This window comes from Labrus bergylta, chromosome 19, assembly GCF_963930695.1.
Source record: "Labrus bergylta chromosome 19, fLabBer1.1, whole genome shotgun sequence".
In the NCBI taxonomy this organism is placed as follows: Eukaryota; Metazoa; Chordata; class Actinopteri; order Labriformes; family Labridae; genus Labrus; species Labrus bergylta.
In genome coordinates, this window is record NC_089213.1 from 12,470,902 (window position 1) to 12,491,169 (window position 20,268).

Here is a 20,268-nt window from a genome sequence, read left to right on the forward strand (position 1 = left end):
GTCAACGTCTGTTCACCAAACAGGCAACCAAATCCACGACACTTGGTTTGAACGTATATCACATTAAACGAGTTAAATAACGTCATGAAACAAACTTCGTCGTGTTTTTAATCTCGACATGAAAAAGTGACTGATTTTAAATCGATAAACCAACGGTTAGTTTGACTGTAAAACTGTTTCATTTCAAACTAAACGGCGGCTCGTATTATGGTATGTTATCTACGTATCTACGTTAAAATAAGAATAAACAGCGCGTTTAAATAGTCAAACCAGTGTAAATGATGAGATCTACCGGTTTATTGAAGTGGAAACCAGTGTACCGTAAGCAGGCAGTGAGTTTCTATACAGCCCGCTGACGGCGGCTTCACCTCAGATGACCCAGGCAGCCAGACTGACTGTCTGCTAGCTCGCCCCGTTTGAACCTCACATACAGCGGGCAACAACAACACTTGAACCGACACTACCAAACAAGCTGTCACCCGCTCTGCCGTAACCGTGTCACCAAAAAAATGACACCGGGATTGTTGTCCACACGGCACGGCGGAGTAACGCTGAGTCTGGAGGGGAAGACGGGGAGAGGGGGAGCCAGCCAAAACAAATGCGTTTCCCGACATGAAAGATCCAGAGACGGGCAGCCACGTTTCGTGCTGCTGTGTGCGGGGAAAGGCTAAAGCTAACGCGCTTAGCTTCACCCGGTCCATTGACAGGGGGCTAACTGGCTAACGGCTAGCTCCGCTGGCTAATAAATATATTAAAAGCACTTTCACCGGGGGTGGAGGGGGGACGGCAAAAGTTGGCCGCCGCAAAAAAACAACCTGAACCGGATGACATTCACTTGTCAGACAACTATCCTCAAATATCACCCAAAGCAGTCGCGCCGCAACTAAAGTTGCCTGTCAGCCAGGTATATAACTGTTTTAATTCCAGTTTGGCTGTCGTGGAGGTTTGCTGGGCGATAGCAAGGTGATTCCCCCTCAGAGAGCCTGTGATGGAGGGGACGGGCGCTAGCAGCAGCAGTCTGGGCAGAGACAGCCAGCCAGCCAGGCGGCTAGTCTGCCTGCAACCAAGCCGCTTTAATAACTTCACTTTTGCGGTCACTTTGGTGAAAATTTCCCAACAAGAGTTAAATAAATAAGAAGTTCCCCTTGTGTCCTACCTGTGAGCGGTCTTTGGGTGCAGGGTGCGACAGCCTGGAAGTTGATTATTCCCAGATATCCAGAGTGGTGCGGTGCGGGGCGCATATAGCTAGCGCTGGGTACAGTAAAGATTGTAGCATAGCTAACCTAAAGACAACAGTAGAGAGGAGAAAAAAAAAACCTCCTCGTTGCTCATAGGGGGGATCGACGACAAAAACCACATGATCTTTTACGTCAGCATATATTTGCATAGGATGCCAAATTTATGTTTCGCGTGCAGGTGACGTGAAAATGTACAGAAAAGTTTGATTGTGCTGCAGCCGGACGCTGGCACGGCTGCTCGGGTTGCGGTGGAGAGGCGCAGGCATGTTGCAGCCACACACCCCCTGTCCCCCTCCTGCAGCCCTGATCTGCACCGGTCTGCAGATTCACCACTCAAGGCATGGGAGGCTGCTACTATACACCACTGTACCCGTCCTACCTATGCGTGCATGTACACCTACAGCACACCTGTAGTGCTCTTCATTGACTTTTGATCACTTTTATACACGGAAATCCACTTTTCTCTGCAGAGGAGCGACCATGCTGCCTCTGCTTTTTTTTTTTCTTGGCTGCACTTACAGTTTGATTTATAGCACAGTCTCTGTCTCTCCCTATATATTTTTGACTCAGTCTTACTTTAAGATATCTCCTCACAACCTCTTAGTCAAATAAAAACCTTCCTGAAAGTGTAACATGAATGCATGATGTGATGAAGTGAAAACGCCGGTGTGTTGGTTTTCTCAGAACACCTGTTTGATCCTGGCTGACCTGACGCAAACAGGCTCAGGCTCCTGCAGCATTTAAAGACATGAGACCCTTTTCTCCCGACGGGGATTAAACATTTAAAGACGGAAGGTGGAGAAGTCCTCTCGGTGCGGAGGATTGTTCTCTGCAAACAATCACACTCATGTATCTTTGATTAATGTGTTTGTTGCAGCAGATCAGATGCTGGAAATGTAGAAACATCCACACACACGCAGGGCTGTGAAAAGATAACGGAGGGCGACACCTACAGGGGAACCGGAGAACTGCACCCTAGTGTTATTTATGAGCATTATTCAGATGTTTTAAGATTAAATATTTACTGACATTTGCATTAAAAACAACAGACGATGAGAGAAGCTTTAAATCACCCTGGAGGAATTTTAATTCATAACATTTTATCCGGTGCATTCTGTGGTTGAAAAATGTTTAAATAAATGAAGATGTAAAAATCATCATTAATGAATTCTCATTATACACTTAATAAAAAATAAAAAAGGAAAGGATCTTTTCTAGATAAAGCGGCCCTTCATTTAAATGTGTTTTTCTTGTCTAATCGTTTGGTTTTATTTTTACACTTTTCATTAATCCACCGAGCAGGGATTAATAAATCTTCTTTTTTAAATTTCCTTGATATTTCTGTTTGCACGTCTCAGACTCCTTAAAAGAATAAAAATCACATCTCCACATACCAGTGAGAGGAAATAAAGGATTTTATTTTAATAATTTGTTTTGGGTTTAAATTCTTCCGGTGTTAGAAGCATCTTATAGTGTTGTCAGGTGTGTTTCTTTACTGTCTCATTTGCGTCATTTGATGACTTCAGATGGAAATTAGCGACTCACTAAATCTGGTGCCGCCATCTTTGATTTTTCTTTGTATAAACGGTCGATGTCGATGCACACCGTCCAGTGATGAATAAAACACATGAAGCGATTAATCATTTATTCCTTTATTTACTCACTTAAATTAATCTGATCTCTACATGCTTTTTGTGATTTTCTTTGTCATCTTTAAAGTCTCTGTGTTTCAGATTTTATTGTTTTTATTCTGACGGACTCGGAGGCAGAAGATGAAGGACGGTCTGAGTGTCTCCAGTCGTCTGTAAAACATCTGTCTCACCTGTACAGATGTTGTGCTAATTAAACATACTCGTTCATTTCTTTTAGTGTCTTGCTGAAAGGCGCCGCAGCCGGCTCAATGCTGCAGGACGAGAGAGGCGTGCTCCTCGCAGCAGACCAACATGGCGTTAATGGTGTTTTTACTCGTGGTTTCATTTTATGCTCTTTGGTTTTTGGTGTTTCTGGTAATCAGTGCTGGTTAATTTCACACAGCCAGCAGCTCTCCAGGTGGTTTCAGATTATCTGGTGATAAAAAAAAAGCCTGAGCTTGTCTGTACAGACGTTCCCCCTAAAACCATGTTTCAGATTCTTAATGGATCCTCCTTCTGCAGCAGGTTTTCCTCCTCCTCACCAGAGGCCTGCGTCTGTCTGGAGTTTATTCAAAGTCCATCCATCCTGGAAACGAGCGCTTCTATCAGCCAAACGCTCCATCTCTAAACTCTATCGCGATGCATTCAGGGACAATCTGGGATCATTAATAGAGCGCCATCGAACCAGACACGACGCCACAGCCATCTTTGCAGAATCTTTTTTTTTTTGCAACTGGAAGCCCTCGCCAGTGTCTCCAGAATACACAATCAGGTAATGTTGCCAGGCAAAAGTGCCAGCTCTAGCCAATAAGCAGAGTTTTGGCCAACATTGCTTAGCAACAAAAGTTAAAAACTGAACCACTCGAGGCTTAAAATAGTCTTTAAAAAAGTAATCAAGAGCCGACAGAGTCACAAATGTCTGCACAGAACAAGGAGCCCGAGACTAAATACTGCCAACCCCAAAACCCAGGAAGGGAAATGTAAAAGTTTGTTTCCTGCTGTGACGACAAGAAGACGCTTCGTGGTTTACTTACAAAAAACTTTAGTTGGATGTGATGACAGCGGTGCCATGAGACACAGACGTATCAACAGAGGACACGATGCTCAAACTGAAGGACGGTAAAGATACCTTCAGGTCCGATACGGACACAAGCAGGCCGTTAATCCTTGAAGGTTGTTTGTCTCGTTAAAAGCAGGACCACAGCGACACGTTCCGTACCGCAGTAAAACGTTTCAGTCAAATCCATTTATGTTCAAACATGTTCAATATTTTCCAGCAAGTATAACCAGAAATTCAAAACCATGTTTGTCTCCAAAAATAAGATTAGGTGTAACCGTCCAAGACCAGATGATGGGGTGAGCTAACACAGGACAGAGGCGGACTAACTGGCGTCCTTTGGTAACTGAAGGCTGCTGTGTGAACGAGTGTCGTATGAACTTCTCACGTGATGACCTCACCGGCTGTTGCGTCTCGTTGAAGTTGTTCAGCATCACTTGTTTGGTCTTTTTGTGATCTTTACAGCGAGGTGATCGGGCGGTAGAAGTGCCGCTGTGCTCGCTGTAAAGACCCCTATCCTAAGGTCTTTAGTAACTTAACAAAGAGAAAGGTCTTTTACCCGCTTGCGTTTCCACAGCCAGCCGTACCCTTACGAGATAAGCGGAGTGTAAGCTGGATGGCGATATGGCGATAGGTGAATCAGTGATGTAATAGTGTGACACTATAGCAGCGCGACACATTAAACAAAGGGAAATAATGGAAGACGTCCAGCTGAGGTCAGTACCTCCAAAGTCGTCCATGGGGCGGAGCTAAGCGCTGAACTTAGTAGCAAAAAAAACATCCTTGTTATCACTCTCTTGATACCACCAGATATTTAAAATGTTGTGTTTGTCCTTCATTACCGGTGTCGCACTGGGAGTGACGATTCTTTCGACAAATCGACAGACAGCAGTGTGTCTAACTCTGCCCTTTAGGTGGAGGTCGGAGCAGGCCGGCTGGGTTTGAGGGAGTGATCGTGTGTCTATGTTTTATTTGAGCCATTTTTTTACTTTATTGGATAGGACATCTGAAGAGAGAGACGCAGGAAATGTTGTGAGGAGAGAGCGGGGGATGACATGCAGCAAAGCACCAAGGTCGGATTCAAACCCCCGGCCGCTGCTCGAGGACTGCAGTCTCTGTTCATGGGGGACATAATCACTATGTCTTTAAAATGTAAAATTGTGACCTTGCAGTCACTGAACTGAGGCCATTTGGTTTACTGACTGAAACAGAAACAGAAAGTGAATAATTGAAACAGGAATCACTTGTTTATGTATTTTACTCATAATCACTTGTTTATGTATTTTACTCTCTCATGCAGCAGAGAATTTGCATATTATTGTGTTTAGTAAAAAGAGGTTTGTCTCTGTGAAGGGATTCATCAACAGCGAGTATCTGAGAAACGAAGAAGGTTTCAGCAGGTTTTCAGCCTCACAGCGGTCAGAAAAGTCAAAATAAAAACGTCTGCAGTGGTGTGGTTTCCCTTCGTTTAGTCTCGTGACCGGAGCGTTTGCAGCTGCTGGCTTCCTGCCATTGATCAAATGAATCCGTCTGAAAAGCAACAAAATAAAAGTCATTACTCGGTGTCTCAGTTCTTTCGCTGACGGTCTCTGAGGAGCTGCACATGTGACGGTTTGACTTAGCGGCTAGACGAACATGCAGTCCGCTCATAATGTTGTTATGTCATATTTTAAATTACGATGCGTCTATAAAAACAGCAGTGAGACACGAGGAGAAGTTCCTACTGACAGGAAATAGAAGAACATGGACAGTTAGCTGACTAACATAAAGAACATCTCGTGTCTCTTCAAATATATTTCCTCGTTTCCTCTCTCTGCTTCGTTTCCTCGCGGATCTGTGGTGGGTCAAATTGAAGTGTGGTGCTTTTATTTTGAAGGTGGTCAAACTGAAGTGTGGTGCTTTTATTTTGAAGGTGGTCAAACTGAAGTGTGGTGCTTTTATTTTGAAAGTGGTCAAACTGAAGTGTGGTGCTTTATTTTGAAGGTGGTCAAATTGAAGTGTGGAGCTTTTATTTTGAAGATGGTCAAATTGAAGTGTGGAGCTTTTATTTTGAAGATGGTCAAATTGAAGTGTGGTGCTTTGTATTAACGAGCTGTTGACTCAAATCAACACTCAGAGGTTCGTCAGTAAACGGCACGCTGTGAGATGAATAAAGTTTTTCTCCGTTGTTGACAAAGGTCAAAGGTCAGCATTTCAATCACAGGTGAATATTATTAATGCTCCAATATCTCGACTTTGTAAAACGAGCTAACAAACTAACGAGCTAACGAGCGCTGCTGAGTGAGGAGAGAGAGGGTCAGTGTCGTGTAGAGCAAAGCTGTTTAAGATGACGTAACGTTAGCGCATCTTACTGAAAGTGCGACGGGTTTTGGCGGGAAGCTGCTCTCCCCTCTTTGCTACGTACCGCCACTAAATCTTTTATTGGTTCGCCGGACCGGAGCGGACCACTTTCACCCCTGAACATGACAACGTGAGTGTGAGGAAAACCGGCGCACATGGGAGTATTTCTCATGTGGCGTGCATCAAAGTTCAGAAACCAATGAATGTCTAGATTTCATGCAGATTCATCCCGGCGCTGAACAAAGAAGAGACAGACTTTAACTCTGCCCCCCGGCTCAGTTATGATGCAACATGAGGAACATGTTCTGTTTAGCTTCATGTGACTGACCATCGCTCTGACGTCAGACGGAACTACAGCACTAATAAAGACGAGCTTGATGACCAATCAGAGCAGACCGGGGACTGACTGGCTGCTGTGTTGATCAGAACCCGTCTGACCGGAGCAGAATGAACCGTTATACATAAACATGGAGGTTATGACTCCTGGCTCTGAGCCTTCGTGGCAGCGTCGCACCGCTCACATTGACTTCTCTGACTTTGAGTCTCGGCCAGAAAGTCAAAACCTCCGAGCCCAAACAGCTGAGACTCTGTGTTTTACAAAACTGTGAACACAACGTTCACGGCTGCTCCAGAGGAGGTCGGGGAAAGGGTCACGCTCGCCGCTGGTCCAGGGGAAACAAAGGGTTAAAGCACATTTTCTTTACAAGAACCAAAAAGAAGGAAACATGACAACATGATGTTTGATTAGTGAGGACATCGAAAATTGTCTTTATTTGATTTTCTGCACTTTTAAAATTCTCTTATTTTAGGATTTTCTACAAACATGTTTGAGGAAGAATTCAGAAGATTTAATTTTTTTAAAATTAAAAGCACTTTAAAAACAATCGAATCATCTGCTGTATAACTTAAAGGTCCAATCAGTAAGATGTGTAGTGAGTGAAATGATAAAGTGGCCTTACTGTATGATCAGACATTAAAGGCTTTATATGCGTTTTTTTTTTGATCCAGCAGATGTCGCCCCTTGAGCACCAGCATTGTTGTGTTAGCATGTTAATGCTAGCGATCTGTAAATTTACTCGAAGAAACGCAGTTAAGCAGTGAGTACAGTATGTTATTCTTCTTTTTTCTAGTCCCTCAATTTAACAACTTTTATACCGAGGGGAGGAGCCAGCCGGCCGTCCCTGCGATATAAACAAACTGAAGATAGGACTCGGAAAACTCGGAAAACATCACAGACAGTGGGACTCGGGTGTTACACCCATTGTAGACAGTCATGACTCACAGAGTTATTTTCAGAGGATATACTTGATTTATATTATATTTAAGTGTGAAAAATCGCATATAAAGCCTTTATAAAAACAATGCAGCAGCCAGTATGTCCTCCTTCTAACTTTAGATTCTGGTTCTGAATGCTCTGGATTTGTTTGGACCAGAGAAGGTAGGCGGTTTTACAACACCCCCACGCGGCCGTCTTGGATGAGACCAATAAGCTCAGCAGTGTCAGAAACCACGTACTAACATTCTGTCTGATATTCAAACAGGATATACAGCGTTCTAATCACGTGACGTACTTCCTGTCCGAGCTGCATGCTATGATTTTAGAACATTCTACATACTCAATGTGACGTCATATTTAGTATGGATAGAATGAAAGTCTGCGGTTCGGGACCCACCTATCCTCGTCTTCTGCAAGGGTCGGTCATTACAAACATCAGCAGCTCATCACGGTAGCGGCGTTCATTCAGGGTGTGTGTTGGTGTGTGTGTTTGTGGGTTCGTGTGTGTCTGTGTGTTGGTTTGTGAGTTAGTGTGTGTGTGTGTTCGTATGTTCATGTGTGTGTGTGTGTGTGTGTGTGTGTGTGTGTTGGTGTATGTATTTGTGTTTTAGTGTGGGTGTTCGTGTGTTAGTGTGTGTGAGTTCTTGTGTTAGTGTGTGTGTTGGTATGTTAGTGTGTGTTCATGTGTGTGTGTGTTGGTTTGTGAGTGTGTTAGTGTGTATGTGTGTTGGTGTGTGTGTTTGTGTGTGTGTGTGTGTGTGTGCGTTGGTATGTTAGTGCGTGTGTGTGTGTGTGTGTGTGTTGGTGTGTATGTGTGTTGGTGTGTGTGTTTGTGTGTGTGTGTGCGTTGGTATGTTAGTGCGTGTGTGTGTGTGTTGGTGTGTTTATTTGTGTGTGTGTGTGTGTGTGTGTGTGTGTGTGTGTGTGTGTGTGTGTGTGTGTGTGTGTGTGTGTGTGTGTGTGTGTGTGTGTGTGTGTGTGTGTGTCAGTTGATCAGATTTCAAGGTTGATCGTTCGACTTGTTTACACTCGACCTTCCTCGCGAGCTGACGGTGCAGAGAGGAAGTGAGGGAGAGAGTTTTCTGCTCGGCTGCCTCGTCTTTGTTTTTGTGTTTATTGAGATTCAGAATCGGCGCCGCTTCACCTGCTCTGCATAATAACCTCCGAGTGGAACCTTCAGGCTCATTTACACACAGACAAGTGTTTGTTGAGCGCTGTGATGCTCCGAGGAGAGAGGAGGAGGAGGAGGGAGTGAAGTCTAATACTTCTGTTTCTGAGGGGAAATCATAATTCTGTTACGACCACAGACGTCCTCGTTGAGATTTAAGGATGCTGAAACTTAATGAGACTCGTGTTCAGCAGGTTGTTTCTGTTTTTTAACTCCTCCGCAGAGTTATGAAGATGTAAATGTGAAAGGTGTTTGTTGGAGTCCCTGCAGAAAGTCATCACGTCACTCGCAGCTCCTGGTGGCTTTTCAGATCTTTAAAGTAAACTTCCACTCCTTTTATTTATCGTTCTTTTTCAGGCTCAGTCGGCGGCAAACTGTAAAATGATGAAATGATGAAATGAAGCATATGAAGCCGGCGTGGTGGAGACCAAAACAGAGCTGAAATAGAGTCATGCTTTTTGAGTAAAGATTGTGAAAGTTTGTCAGACTACTCGAATCAAACAGCTGGGCGGAGATCGGACTGGAGCTGTTGGACGGCAGCAAAAGAGAAGTGGAGGTCTGTGCAAGAAAACGCTCTCGAGTGAAGGACAAAGCGGAGAACACGGTTAGGGATGGTTAAAGTGCAAAAATGAACGACTCTCCCAGGCGGAGCTCGGAGTAGCTCCTTCACTTTAAGGTGGTTCATGCATTTGATCAAGATCCTTTCAAACGCCCCAACGGGAGGAGACCCTGAAATAAACACTGAACAGTCACTGGGCAGTCAGCAGTCAAAACACAAGACCGGCAGCCGTCTCGCCGCTATATTTATATTTTTTTCGCCATTATCAGCTTTCTCCACAGAGCCTGTTAGCATAGCTTCAAAGCAAATATGGCGGACGTAAAGTTTCGATTCTGGGAGTGAGTTCCCACCCACTGATCTATGATAGATCTGTAGCTTCAGTGATCGAAAATATGAGGAACTAGCGTTGTAGTTTCACCCCGCTAACCGCAACAGCTTCCAGTGACGCAAAGATTTTCATTTTGCGTCACTGGAAGCTCCTTTTCAGACTTCTCAGGGTAAAATGAGGGCGGGATGCACGACCATTCAAAAATACTACCAGGTTTCTAATGATAAAAAGCTTAATGGAAATGGGTGAAGTATCCCTTTAAGTCTGATCAGACACACAGGTGCTGACAGGAAGTGAGCAAAGACAGATCACTTTTAAAAAGTACATTAAATTAGCATCAAAACCATCCTAAATTTCATCATCATTAGCGTCGTAGGTGATCATAAAGAGCTGGGTCTTTAGATTTTTCTTAAAGATGCAAAGGGACTCTGCAGATCAAATGAAGTTTGGAAGCTCTTTCCACCACCGGGGGTCTAAATGAAACATCTGCGCTGTGCTTTGGCCAAAATATAACATGAATCAAGCACCAGAGGAGGTTTGTGACCCTGTATGAACCAGCTCTCTCAGAACGCTCCGTTTTGGTGTGTGTGTCTCTTTAAATGCAACGAGACCCCCCTGAGTTTTCCCAGTAGACGTCACTCCTCTGTAGCGAGAATAAAAATGGCGGACTTGCTCAAATGTTTTGATCTAGGCTGGGTGTGGAGTCCATGGGTGGAGACACCAGAAGAGGGGAGGGTATTTCTTTTAACCAGAATCCCACTGTGACATCACAAGGAGAGCAAATTTAAAACAGAGCATTTTTCTCTGTGTTGTAAGACTTATGCAGACCACAAACAAAGGACTGGATGGGTTTATTCCACATTTTGTGGGTCAGTAGACACTCAGGTTACCAAAATATATGTTCAAAACACTGTAAAAGTAGATTTTTCATAATATGTCCCCTTTAATTTGATACGAACAGCAACTGGGAGCCAGTGGAGGGAGATGATCAGCGGAGTCACGAGCTGAACCCCAATAGTAAGATAGATGGAACGACATGAAATCAGAACTGCAGAGACTTTACAATGAGACGGCTCCGACATGTCAGAGGACTTTCTAGGTGCCTCTTCAGCTGATATTATTATATTTGATAAAACACAAAGAAAGAATTGTCTCGTCTGAACCTTCAAATGTCTCTTTCAAAGCTCACGTTCACTTTGATTTCGTCGCAACTCCGCTCTGCCTGTAGATGAGGTTCAGCAGCTTCCGTCACATGCAGTTTTATTTTAAAGCAACTCTGACCAAACGTCATTCAATCTGGCAGATCTCCACCCAAAAGTCGACCTCATGTGAAGAATTGTAATGTGGTTGCTTGTCGGTCCCCGGGAGAGGTTAAGGGTGACGTAATCAAGCGCTCACCCTCTCTTACCTGTGTGTAGAACTTAAAACTTCAAACGTTTCTATCCACACAGTATGAAAGCACATGCAAGAACCGTGCTAAAGTTACATTTATTCACTCTTGAGGATCGCGGATTAGAACAAGTAGGAGGACGACTGGACGCTGTAGTGACTCATTGTTTTAACGGTACGAGAGTCCTCATGTTGTGCTATGAATTAAATCATCTCTGTTGGGCTTTAATAATTAGTTTATATTTTATTATCGCTCTTAAGCATCAGCGGCAGCAACAGGAGTAAACTTGCTGAATATTATTGTGCAAAATTAATGTATACAATTATGTGACACTATGTAATTATTATTATAAAATATCATTATTATTTTCTTCTACTACATTTTTTTTAGTATGGCTCATCACAACATTAAAAGCACACTGCTGGTCTGGGTGCTAAGTTGATGAATTAAAGGTAGCCTATACTATTTTGGGTTGACACTTTTAAGAAATGTAATTATTATGTTTTTGATGTTGATTTAAAGTCTTGTTTATTTCTCTAGGACTTGGAATTAACTCAAAACTGTCACTGTTTTTCTCCACTTTCATATTTACTTTTGTTTATTTTTAGAAGTAGTTTCAAATTAAATACTTTGATGGGCCGCGTGCAATAGACTTTTTATGGGCGAAGTGCAATTCATGAATTCATAGTAAAGCTACATGGGAGGGGGTAGTAGCTCTGAACGCCTTGATCCCTTTTGCTGTGTTTATTAATTTGTAGTGTTATGCATGAATTATTTGCTGCGTGAGCAGGTGAAGTTAGTGATTTTTAGGGAGTGTCATTAAATGTATCAGTTGGATCTTGAGTGTGATTAGGAGCAGCTATTTTCCCCTGTATACCTTGTTACTATGGGGATCAAGTGATTCATCAGTCATCCTTGCACACTGCCACAGTAATGTATGTGTGCCTTGTCTAGTGAACTGTATTTCTAAAGCTACCGTGTCGCCTGTATTGGTCATTCATTTTAACGCTGTGTTACATTCTTCAATAAATACTATGTTGATAAAACAACCAACCTCTCGTCTACTATACACGGTAAAAGTGCTACAGAATGAAAGATTGTTTTTTTCTCTTTATATACCTCAGGTGGCGTCTACTTCAGGAGGTACGTTTATTCTGTGTTTGAGTGATTAGTGTGGAGATGTACGTCAACATTCAGAGAGTAAGAAGGTTTAAATGTTTCATAGCGAGAAGTCTGTCTGCTAACCCCTAACCCGGCTGAAAGATTTAAACTCTTCAAGTTTTCTGAGGAGGAAATCACTGATTCTATTTTTAAGAATAAATCAAATTATTTTAAATTTGGTTTAAAATAAATGATTTTAAATTACATTACAGAAAACAGAACTGTGAAATTATTTGATTCATCCATCCACTTTCTTTCACTTATCCGGGGACGGGTCGCGGTGGCAGCGAGCGCAGTAAGTCGCCCCAGACGTCCCTCTCCCCAGCAGCGTTTTCCACTTCCTCCTGCTGGGGGGATTCTGAGTCGTGCCCAGGACAGAAGGGATATATAATCCCCAAACTGAGCTCTGGGTTCAGCCCGGGGTCTCCTCCCAGTTGGGTGTGCCAAAAAAACCTCCAAAGGTAGTCGTCCAGGAGGATCCTGATCAGATGCCTGAACCACCTCAACTGTCTCCTTTCGATGTGAAGAAGTACCCGCTCTACTCCAAGCTCCTCCTGAATATCTAATCCCCTCCCCCTCTCTCTAAACTCTTGATGATACTGAACCGAACAAGACCCTGAGAAACTTAAACTCCTCACTCATACACCAGCCGGACGGAGCAATCCGTCAGAGAATGGCCTCAGACTCCCAGCCACTTCGCACTTGCCTGCAAACCGCCCCAACGTCTGCATGAGGAAGCCAACAGAACCACATCATCTCCAAAAAGCAGAGATGAGATCTTGAGGCCCCCAAACTGGAAACCCTCCTTCACCCCGACTACACCTTCTAGATCCTGTCCATGGAAATCACAAACAGAATTGTGACGAGGGGCAGCAACCCCGGTGATCCGATCCAGCTGTTTGAAAACCTTGAGGTTAGTTCAGTCTCTTTTACTGTCACTTGTGTTTTACTGTGTTTTAGGGAAGATGCAGCTCCAGTCTTCATCGAGGTATAGACGCAGTTCTGATTCAGCTTTAATCACTAAATCGTTTTTATTGGATCAAAACTATTTTAATATCAAATCTGCACGAGTTGTCTTCATTTCATCGTTTGAATTTGTGTAAATATGACCGTTGACGAGCAGCTTAAATACAGAAGATGTTTCTGTTTATTGGACCACAGAGCAACACGCATGGCTGAACTCGAGTATTTCTCTGAGCTGAAAATATCCGGCTCGTTACTTTGACTTAATGTAGATATTTATTTTGTGCTTCAGTGATGATAAAGATTTATCATCTTAAAAACTGTTTCATAGAGTTTAGTGTGGAGGATTCTTTCATCCTCAGTATCTTCAACACGTTTTAAGTTGCATGAAAGAAGTAAAAACAGACTTTCTGCAGTTTGTCATAATTCAAAGATGTCATACCTCACTTCCACCACACGGGGGCAGCAGTCAGTCAGTGTAGGAACAGAGCAGCTCTCATAAACAGAGGAGAGAAAAGGTTAAGTGGTTCAATTAAAACTCATCAAACTAAAGAAAAACAAAAACACAAGACGTCTGTATCTGAGATTATAATGACATATACATTATAATCGAACTAACGAGCTGTAATTACTGAATTTAACCACTCGGGGCGCTCAAGAGGATGACGGAGAATCAGGAGCACAAACAGCTGCTGTCACTTTTTAACACTCATGATGCATGACGGCGAGATCTGTTTGAACTTCCTGCTGGTTACTGACCTCTGTGACACTAAATCAACTTTTATATAACTTCTAACCAACGTTATCATAAAAAAGAACACTATTATATTCATTCATAAATATGAACGGAAACAGAAACGAGGGCCGTCAAACGAGTAGTTTTTTATAGCATGTTGGAAATTCTTTATTTTGCATTTTTTGCCAAGCGTCAGGATCCCTGATGAGGATTCAATGTGAATGTGCTGCGATCAGAGTGAATCCCAGAGCCGGCAGGAGAGTCCATACACATCACCTCGACAGCACAGAGAGCTTTATTGAACTCAAACTATTTTTAATTGTGTTCTTTATTATTTGGCATTAAATTTTTTTTTTTAAAAATAGTGAGGCTTTTATTTTGAATGTTTGTTCTGTCTTAAACTGAGAGTACTTCACTTGCTGTGTGCTTTAAAAAAAAAAATAAAGTAAGGCCCTTCCTGTAGAGTGAAGGTTAGGACAGGAAGTTAAGTACAGAAACAGGAAGTGGTTAGGGATCCCAAAGTGAGGTCAAACATCTCAAAGGAACCGTAACAAAGGTCAATGTGTGATGTCATAAGGTGGATATTACTTTGGACTCGTCAGCTGAGCTGTCTGAGAGTTTGTTAAAGTGAAATGAGACATTCAAAGATGCAGCAGTGTCCTTCTTTTACATCACTGAGACTACAGGGAGACAGTGAGGACGACTATCTACAGAGAGCATGAAGGGACAAAATAACACAAGATTAATGTGATTAACTCGTTAACGCTGACCGCTCTAGTTTCTCTTTTGACATTTTATTTACAGCTGTTTGGATCTATTTTCACGCATCGAGAGTAAAAGGAGTCTCTCTCTTCAGCCTCAAAGTTTCTCGTCCGTATTAAGAGAAAGCTCGGGCAACGATTCCACAAACTGTGATTTAAACCGACGAGGAAAAACATTCAGACTTCTCAAATCACTCACGTCACGTTAAAAGTCAACACGGAGAGTTTTGTTTCGCCTGAGGGGAAATCAAACTGAAGAGGAAAACTCGATTAAGTATTTACAGCGCTCCTCAGCGGACCGATGAATTATTGATCATTTATTGGTTCCCAAATGGAAATGAACTTCTCTCGTCTTAGATTCAGCGCCCTCTCTGTGTTTTAGAGGTCAAAGTGTCTAAAGCAGCGAGGAGGTGGAACCTTCAGTCTGTCATATATATCTGTCGTATTCATATGGATAGAAGCACATTGCCTCAGAAATATTTAAGTTAATTTAAAGTGATCCGTCTGATCGAAGGGAAGCCGAGTCAAACTCGTGGAGATATTTTTGGTTCACCTCGTTCAAAGCAAAGATTTCAAATCTTTGTGGGCCAGAAATCAAGAAAACATTTTTTTTTTAATTAAGAGAGAAAAGAAAAAGATGTTACGTACAAGAAAGCTAAAATCAGAAGCTCACTGGCGGCGGTTCCGTCTCTAATCGTTAGCACCACATGGGGAAGAAAGCCCCGCCCACTAAATGTCTATAGGTTTTTAAAATACCAATAGAAACTGAATCAACTGAGGAACGTATCCTCTCGTTATTGATCTCATAATCTTGTGTTTAGATGTTTATACGCGCTCCTCTGACCCTCTCCGTCTCACAGACGCTCGCTAGTGAAACAGGAAGAGAGAGGGGCGGGAAAGTCTGGAAACAGGAAGGGAGGGGGGAGCTGAGGGAAGACGGAGGCGTGTCCAAAGAGAGCGTTTGTTTTGGTCTGAAAATCTGAGTAAGCCTCTAAACTCTGAGGGTTCAGTTTGTGTTTCAGACGATTGCTCGACCTTCTCAGACTCATCAGAGCAGAAGTCAGGTCGGAGGTTTCGAACTTTGCGGCTCACCTGACGGCTCAGCTGGTTTCCTGCGTTCGGTCCTATCACCTGCTGAAGGACGGTAACACATCAAACAGTCCACAAAGACGACGACAGTAAGGGTTGTACTTCAGTTTTATTGTTCTGAGAAAATCAACACCAAGTAAAAAATAAATTACTTTGCTGATTTGTATTTCTGAACACGTCCTGATCAGAGGGGTAGAGGGACACCTGTGCTCTGCTCACCTGAAGGCCTCAGAAATAAACATTTTAGAGATATTTGGGAAACAATGTGAGCTCCACTTCTGACTTCCTGAAACAAAAACTTAAACGAGGCACATTTTCTGCAGCAAATCAAACCGAGTGAAGAACGGCGTGACCTCCGATAGAACAGAGCAGCCGAGCGTCTGTTTCCAAATCAGTCTCCAGTTTGAGCATGAAATATATAAAAAGTGAACGTGCGCCAGATGGCGGGCCCGGGGAAGTTAAAATATCTGAGTGATAAATGTGACGGATGGAGGCAGATCAATCCAAACAAAGAAACACAGAGAGGGAACCAGCTGTCCGTCCTTATCGTCGGATCATTTTTATAATCTCGTTTTAATCGTCTTGTTTGTTTCATCCCTCTGACAACTCGACAAAAAGCTCCTGAAAACGAAACCAAAACACAAACACAGAAACATAATCGCTCTGCTCACAGCAGCTGTTACTGTCGGAGTTTTAAACACCGACACATCGGCCGAGAGCGAAACATCGAGACTGCATGAAGGATAAAAAACATCTTCATATCAAACGGTTCAACGTGTCGACCAGATTAAAAACATGCAGAACTTTACATAAATAACTTTCTGTTCTTTTATTTTTAAATAATCTATAAAAGGAAAAAAAGGAGGCGACAGAAAGACGGTAAAAAAAATCTCAAATGTGACGCAGGTTCAAAAGTTTTGCTGCAGATCAGGCACGATCACATCCGACCAATCACGACCACTAATGGACAAGGAGGTGGAGCTATAAAATAATTAGGCTGCAGACTTCTGTCCAGCACAGTGTGATTTAAATACTACATTGGACAGAAGTCCAGTCGTGGTTATTCTGCAGGACAGCAGGCCCGGCTGAGCTGGTCTCCGGTCTTGGAATGAGGAAGTAAACAACAGCCCAGCTGACGTCAAACGCCGCGATAGCGTAGCAGGCGTGTGTGGTAGTATGCTGTTTGGGTGTGGCGGGAGGCTTTAAGGTTAGGGAATGTTGGCGATGAGGTTATCTGGTTTTAGTAGCTCTTAATCATATTTTAAAGCGTTTGCAGCAGCAGGCGGCCACCAAGAGAAAAAGCGCAGCGCTCAGCGTCTTTTTTCAGAACGCCGCTCCGAGCGCTCAAGTTGACATCACCGGTGCTCTGTTCCACATGTTTGACATTCCTCATATTTATGTCCTACAGATCGTAATGGAGAAATGTCGGTCATACAGCGGCCGTTGTAAACAGTCTGTTGTCATAGGGACTGTTGTCATAGAGACGGGATGGACATGCAGCACCACGTAGGAAAAGTGTTTGTTGTGTTTGTTGTTTGCATTTCAGTAAACTTACAGCCGAGACTTCTACACATTAAAAATGTCCTCCTGACATCATGACGACCACACACCTGAGATTTCAGGGACGTGGTCGTAATGATGTCAGCGTGCCTGACCTGCAGCGCCTGCAGTGAACTCGCCACAACGCCATCAAACTTAATCAGATGTATGAAATCGGAAAGCCTTTCACTTGACAGTGATTTATGAAACTTAAAGGTAGATATAAACGTTGGCGTTGTTTCGATTAGATTTAACCTGCGAGCGTCTCGCCGTATAAACGCTTGCAGAACCTCTTTGTGTTCTTCCAGAATCTTTTGACACCGTTACGAGGCACTTTACCGACGAGCGAAACAAAAAAAACATCAAAACTAGAAATAGAAATCAGGACTGACATGTTTCTCTCAGCGATCTCAGAGAAAACACAAAAATAAAAACAAACATCAATTGTAGCATAGCGTTACCCCCGACCCGTCCCCTCTACGAAGTCCATAAGAAATCCTCTACATCAGGCACTTGTTGATTAGTCCATAACGACTCCGCGCCGCCCAACCAGAAACAGCGAGCAGCCCTCCGTCCGCCATCACATCCGCTCACTGCATGAGTCCCGGCGGCGTCTTCGCTCCTCTCTTTAGCCTCCTCTTCGGCCCGACTCTCTCCACCTCTTCGTCAACGCTCCGGACGCTGCGGTAGACGCCGGGGGAGCTCAGTTCGACGTCATCCTGGGCAAACGCGGGGTCGTCAGGCGCCACGGGCCGTGGAGCCGGGTAGTTGGGTTGGTAGTATCGGTACGGATCGTCCTCCTCGACCTCGCCGTAGTTCTGGAAGACGTTCGGCGGCAGTTGGACTGCAGACATAGGGCCTCCGTCAGTGACATCCTCACGCTCTGCGTAGCCAACCAACCAGGCGGAAGCCGACGAAGCCAGAACGCCAGGCAGAGAGCCCAAAACCAAGATGGCCGACACCCAACACCACAGGAAGCAATTTGGATTGTTTTTTTGTTTTGTGGGGGGGGAGTTGATTGGGTTAGACAGGAAGAGGAGGGCGGGAGAAAGAAGGAAGGAGCAGGAGACACATGGACAAGCGTTAACAAAAGTGACCGAGGGTTACTGCATCAGGGTTACCATGGTTACCAAGGTTACGGACTGAAGCAGAATAAGGAAGGATGGGTTCAGGATTAACAACTACAAATGAAAAGCTGATGAGTTTCCTCAGGCAGTAATTAGACGTGTTACTCATTCAAACTGTCAACATTTAAATTATTATTAATCAAGTGGAATTATTATTTTATTATTATTTTAACATTTAGTGTCCAAACAGCGGGCTGTCGTGCAGATGTGCTCTCAGTTATATTTATAAATGTTGATGTTAGAGGAGTGAAGCCTGAGGTTTAAAAAAGAGGCCACGGATTCTCGTAATCTAGGAGAGAGAGTCAGAAGAGGACGAAGGGGTCAGTCGAGATCTTTAGAAAACAACTAAAACGACTCTTAAAGACAAGAACAATCAAATGCATGGCTGCACGTCAGCTCAGAGCTTCAGCGTTTTATTTTGTGTTAGTTTAAGATAATTATTTATTTCTGTGTCGGGGCCGCGTGTGTTCAGCTGATGAAGTGACACCACCTGCAGCAGTTCACTGATCCCTGCTGATCGTCGGCTCTGAACGCAGCTCAGTGGTCGTTAAAATATTGAGCTGGAGTCATCAGGAGGAAATAAACGAGCGTTTTGTTTTGCAGACAGAAAGACAGACAGAGAAGGAGGAGGAGAGAGAGACAAACACACAAAGACAGACGAGTCATTACAACATGCAGATGTTACTCACATGACGAGGCGGCGGGCTGCGAGCTGCACAGCGCCCTCTAGGCTGCTGTTATACCTTCAACCTCAACACATCATGAGTTAACACCATCATGCACTTCAAGATGAATCTTTGAGGTTTTCTTCACTCGTATCAGATTGAAACACATTCTCTGTGTTTACAAAAAGCCACGTTTGGCTGATTTGTGTGTCTGCACGTGACGCTGCGTCGACTACAAAAAGTGTTACTTTTTAATTTCCCACGAGTCCGTTCTCCCCGTGAAGGCTGAGAAAACACAGTCGGAGTTGTTTGGATTCTGCAGATCAAATTAACACTTTGCAGATCGGAAAGCTGGCAGCATCACAGATTAATCAGCTGCAGCTTCTCTCTGTATTTGTAAACACTCTGTAGTGGTGGTGTGTTCGAGTGATATGAGGAAAGAAAAGCCTCCATGCTGCATCAGATGAAACCCTCTCCCACATCACAGAGAGATTCAACTGACATAAAGATATCATTCATGACGTGTTAAGATGCAGAATTCAGTCAGTAATGGTGTGATGTTGATGTTGGAGATCATGCAGATTTAATGAGTCTCTGCAGGACGAAGAGACGACCTTAAAGGGCGGTTTCACTCAAATCACCAGAATTGTAAATCTTGCTTTTTAAACTAAACTAAGACTAATAAGCAGCCAGTATGCTACTAATTAGCATGCTAATAAGCAACAAGTTAACGGTGAGTATTATGACCTTGATTAAAAGTGTTACCAAATAATATATATGTTCAGTAAACATGTGTATGGATGATGTGCGACCTGTAGAGATAAACGGTTTGAGCTGATATTTTAATCTTTTCTTCTGGTGATTTTGGAGCTTTGACCTTTAAGGGAACTTCACCTGACAGATTGATCAACTGAATGAAGAAAAGTTGTTTTCAGGATCTTAAACAACAACAAGCTCAGAGTGTCAACGTGATCGGAGAATGTTAGAAGGTGTGAGACCTGCGAGCTGAGCTCCTCGTGTGTTCCAGTCTGAAGCAGAATTCTGTATCTTAAATGTATTCGAAGGTGGTTAACCTTTAAATACAGCGAGTGTGCAATGAATGACTTCAGCGACATGCAGCCCGTTTAACTCAGCGGCGGCTTTTCATCATGAAGAGAAAGCGACTGAATGAAACGCTTCACTTGTTGACCTTCAAACTGAAAAGACGCACTCCGCTCTGAAGAGCTCTCATGCTCGTTTT

General features: G+C 43.5%; 2 protein-coding genes across 2 annotated transcripts in view; both read right to left on the reverse strand.

Annotated features, from left to right (window-relative positions):
- The window catches only part of LOC109995677 (zinc fingers and homeoboxes protein 2), a 113,722-nt gene extending 112,114 nt beyond the window's left edge, over nucleotides 1–1,608 (reverse strand). Inside the window, exon 1 of the mRNA XM_020649489.3 lies at nucleotides 1,157–1,608. The gene's annotated coding sequence lies outside the window, so the exon portion shown is untranslated. The remainder of the gene's footprint in view (nucleotides 1–1,156) is intronic.
- A 14,179-nt stretch (nucleotides 1,609–15,787) lies between these two features.
- LOC109995678 (collagen alpha-1(XIV) chain-like) overlaps nucleotides 15,788–20,268 on the reverse strand; it is a 116,304-nt gene continuing 111,823 nt past the window's right edge. The window contains exon 49 of the mRNA XM_065948004.1: nucleotides 15,788–18,119. Coding sequence (XP_065804076.1) covers nucleotides 17,827–18,119 — 293 coding nt within the window. The 3' untranslated portion in view covers nucleotides 15,788–17,826. The remainder of the gene's footprint in view (nucleotides 18,120–20,268) is intronic.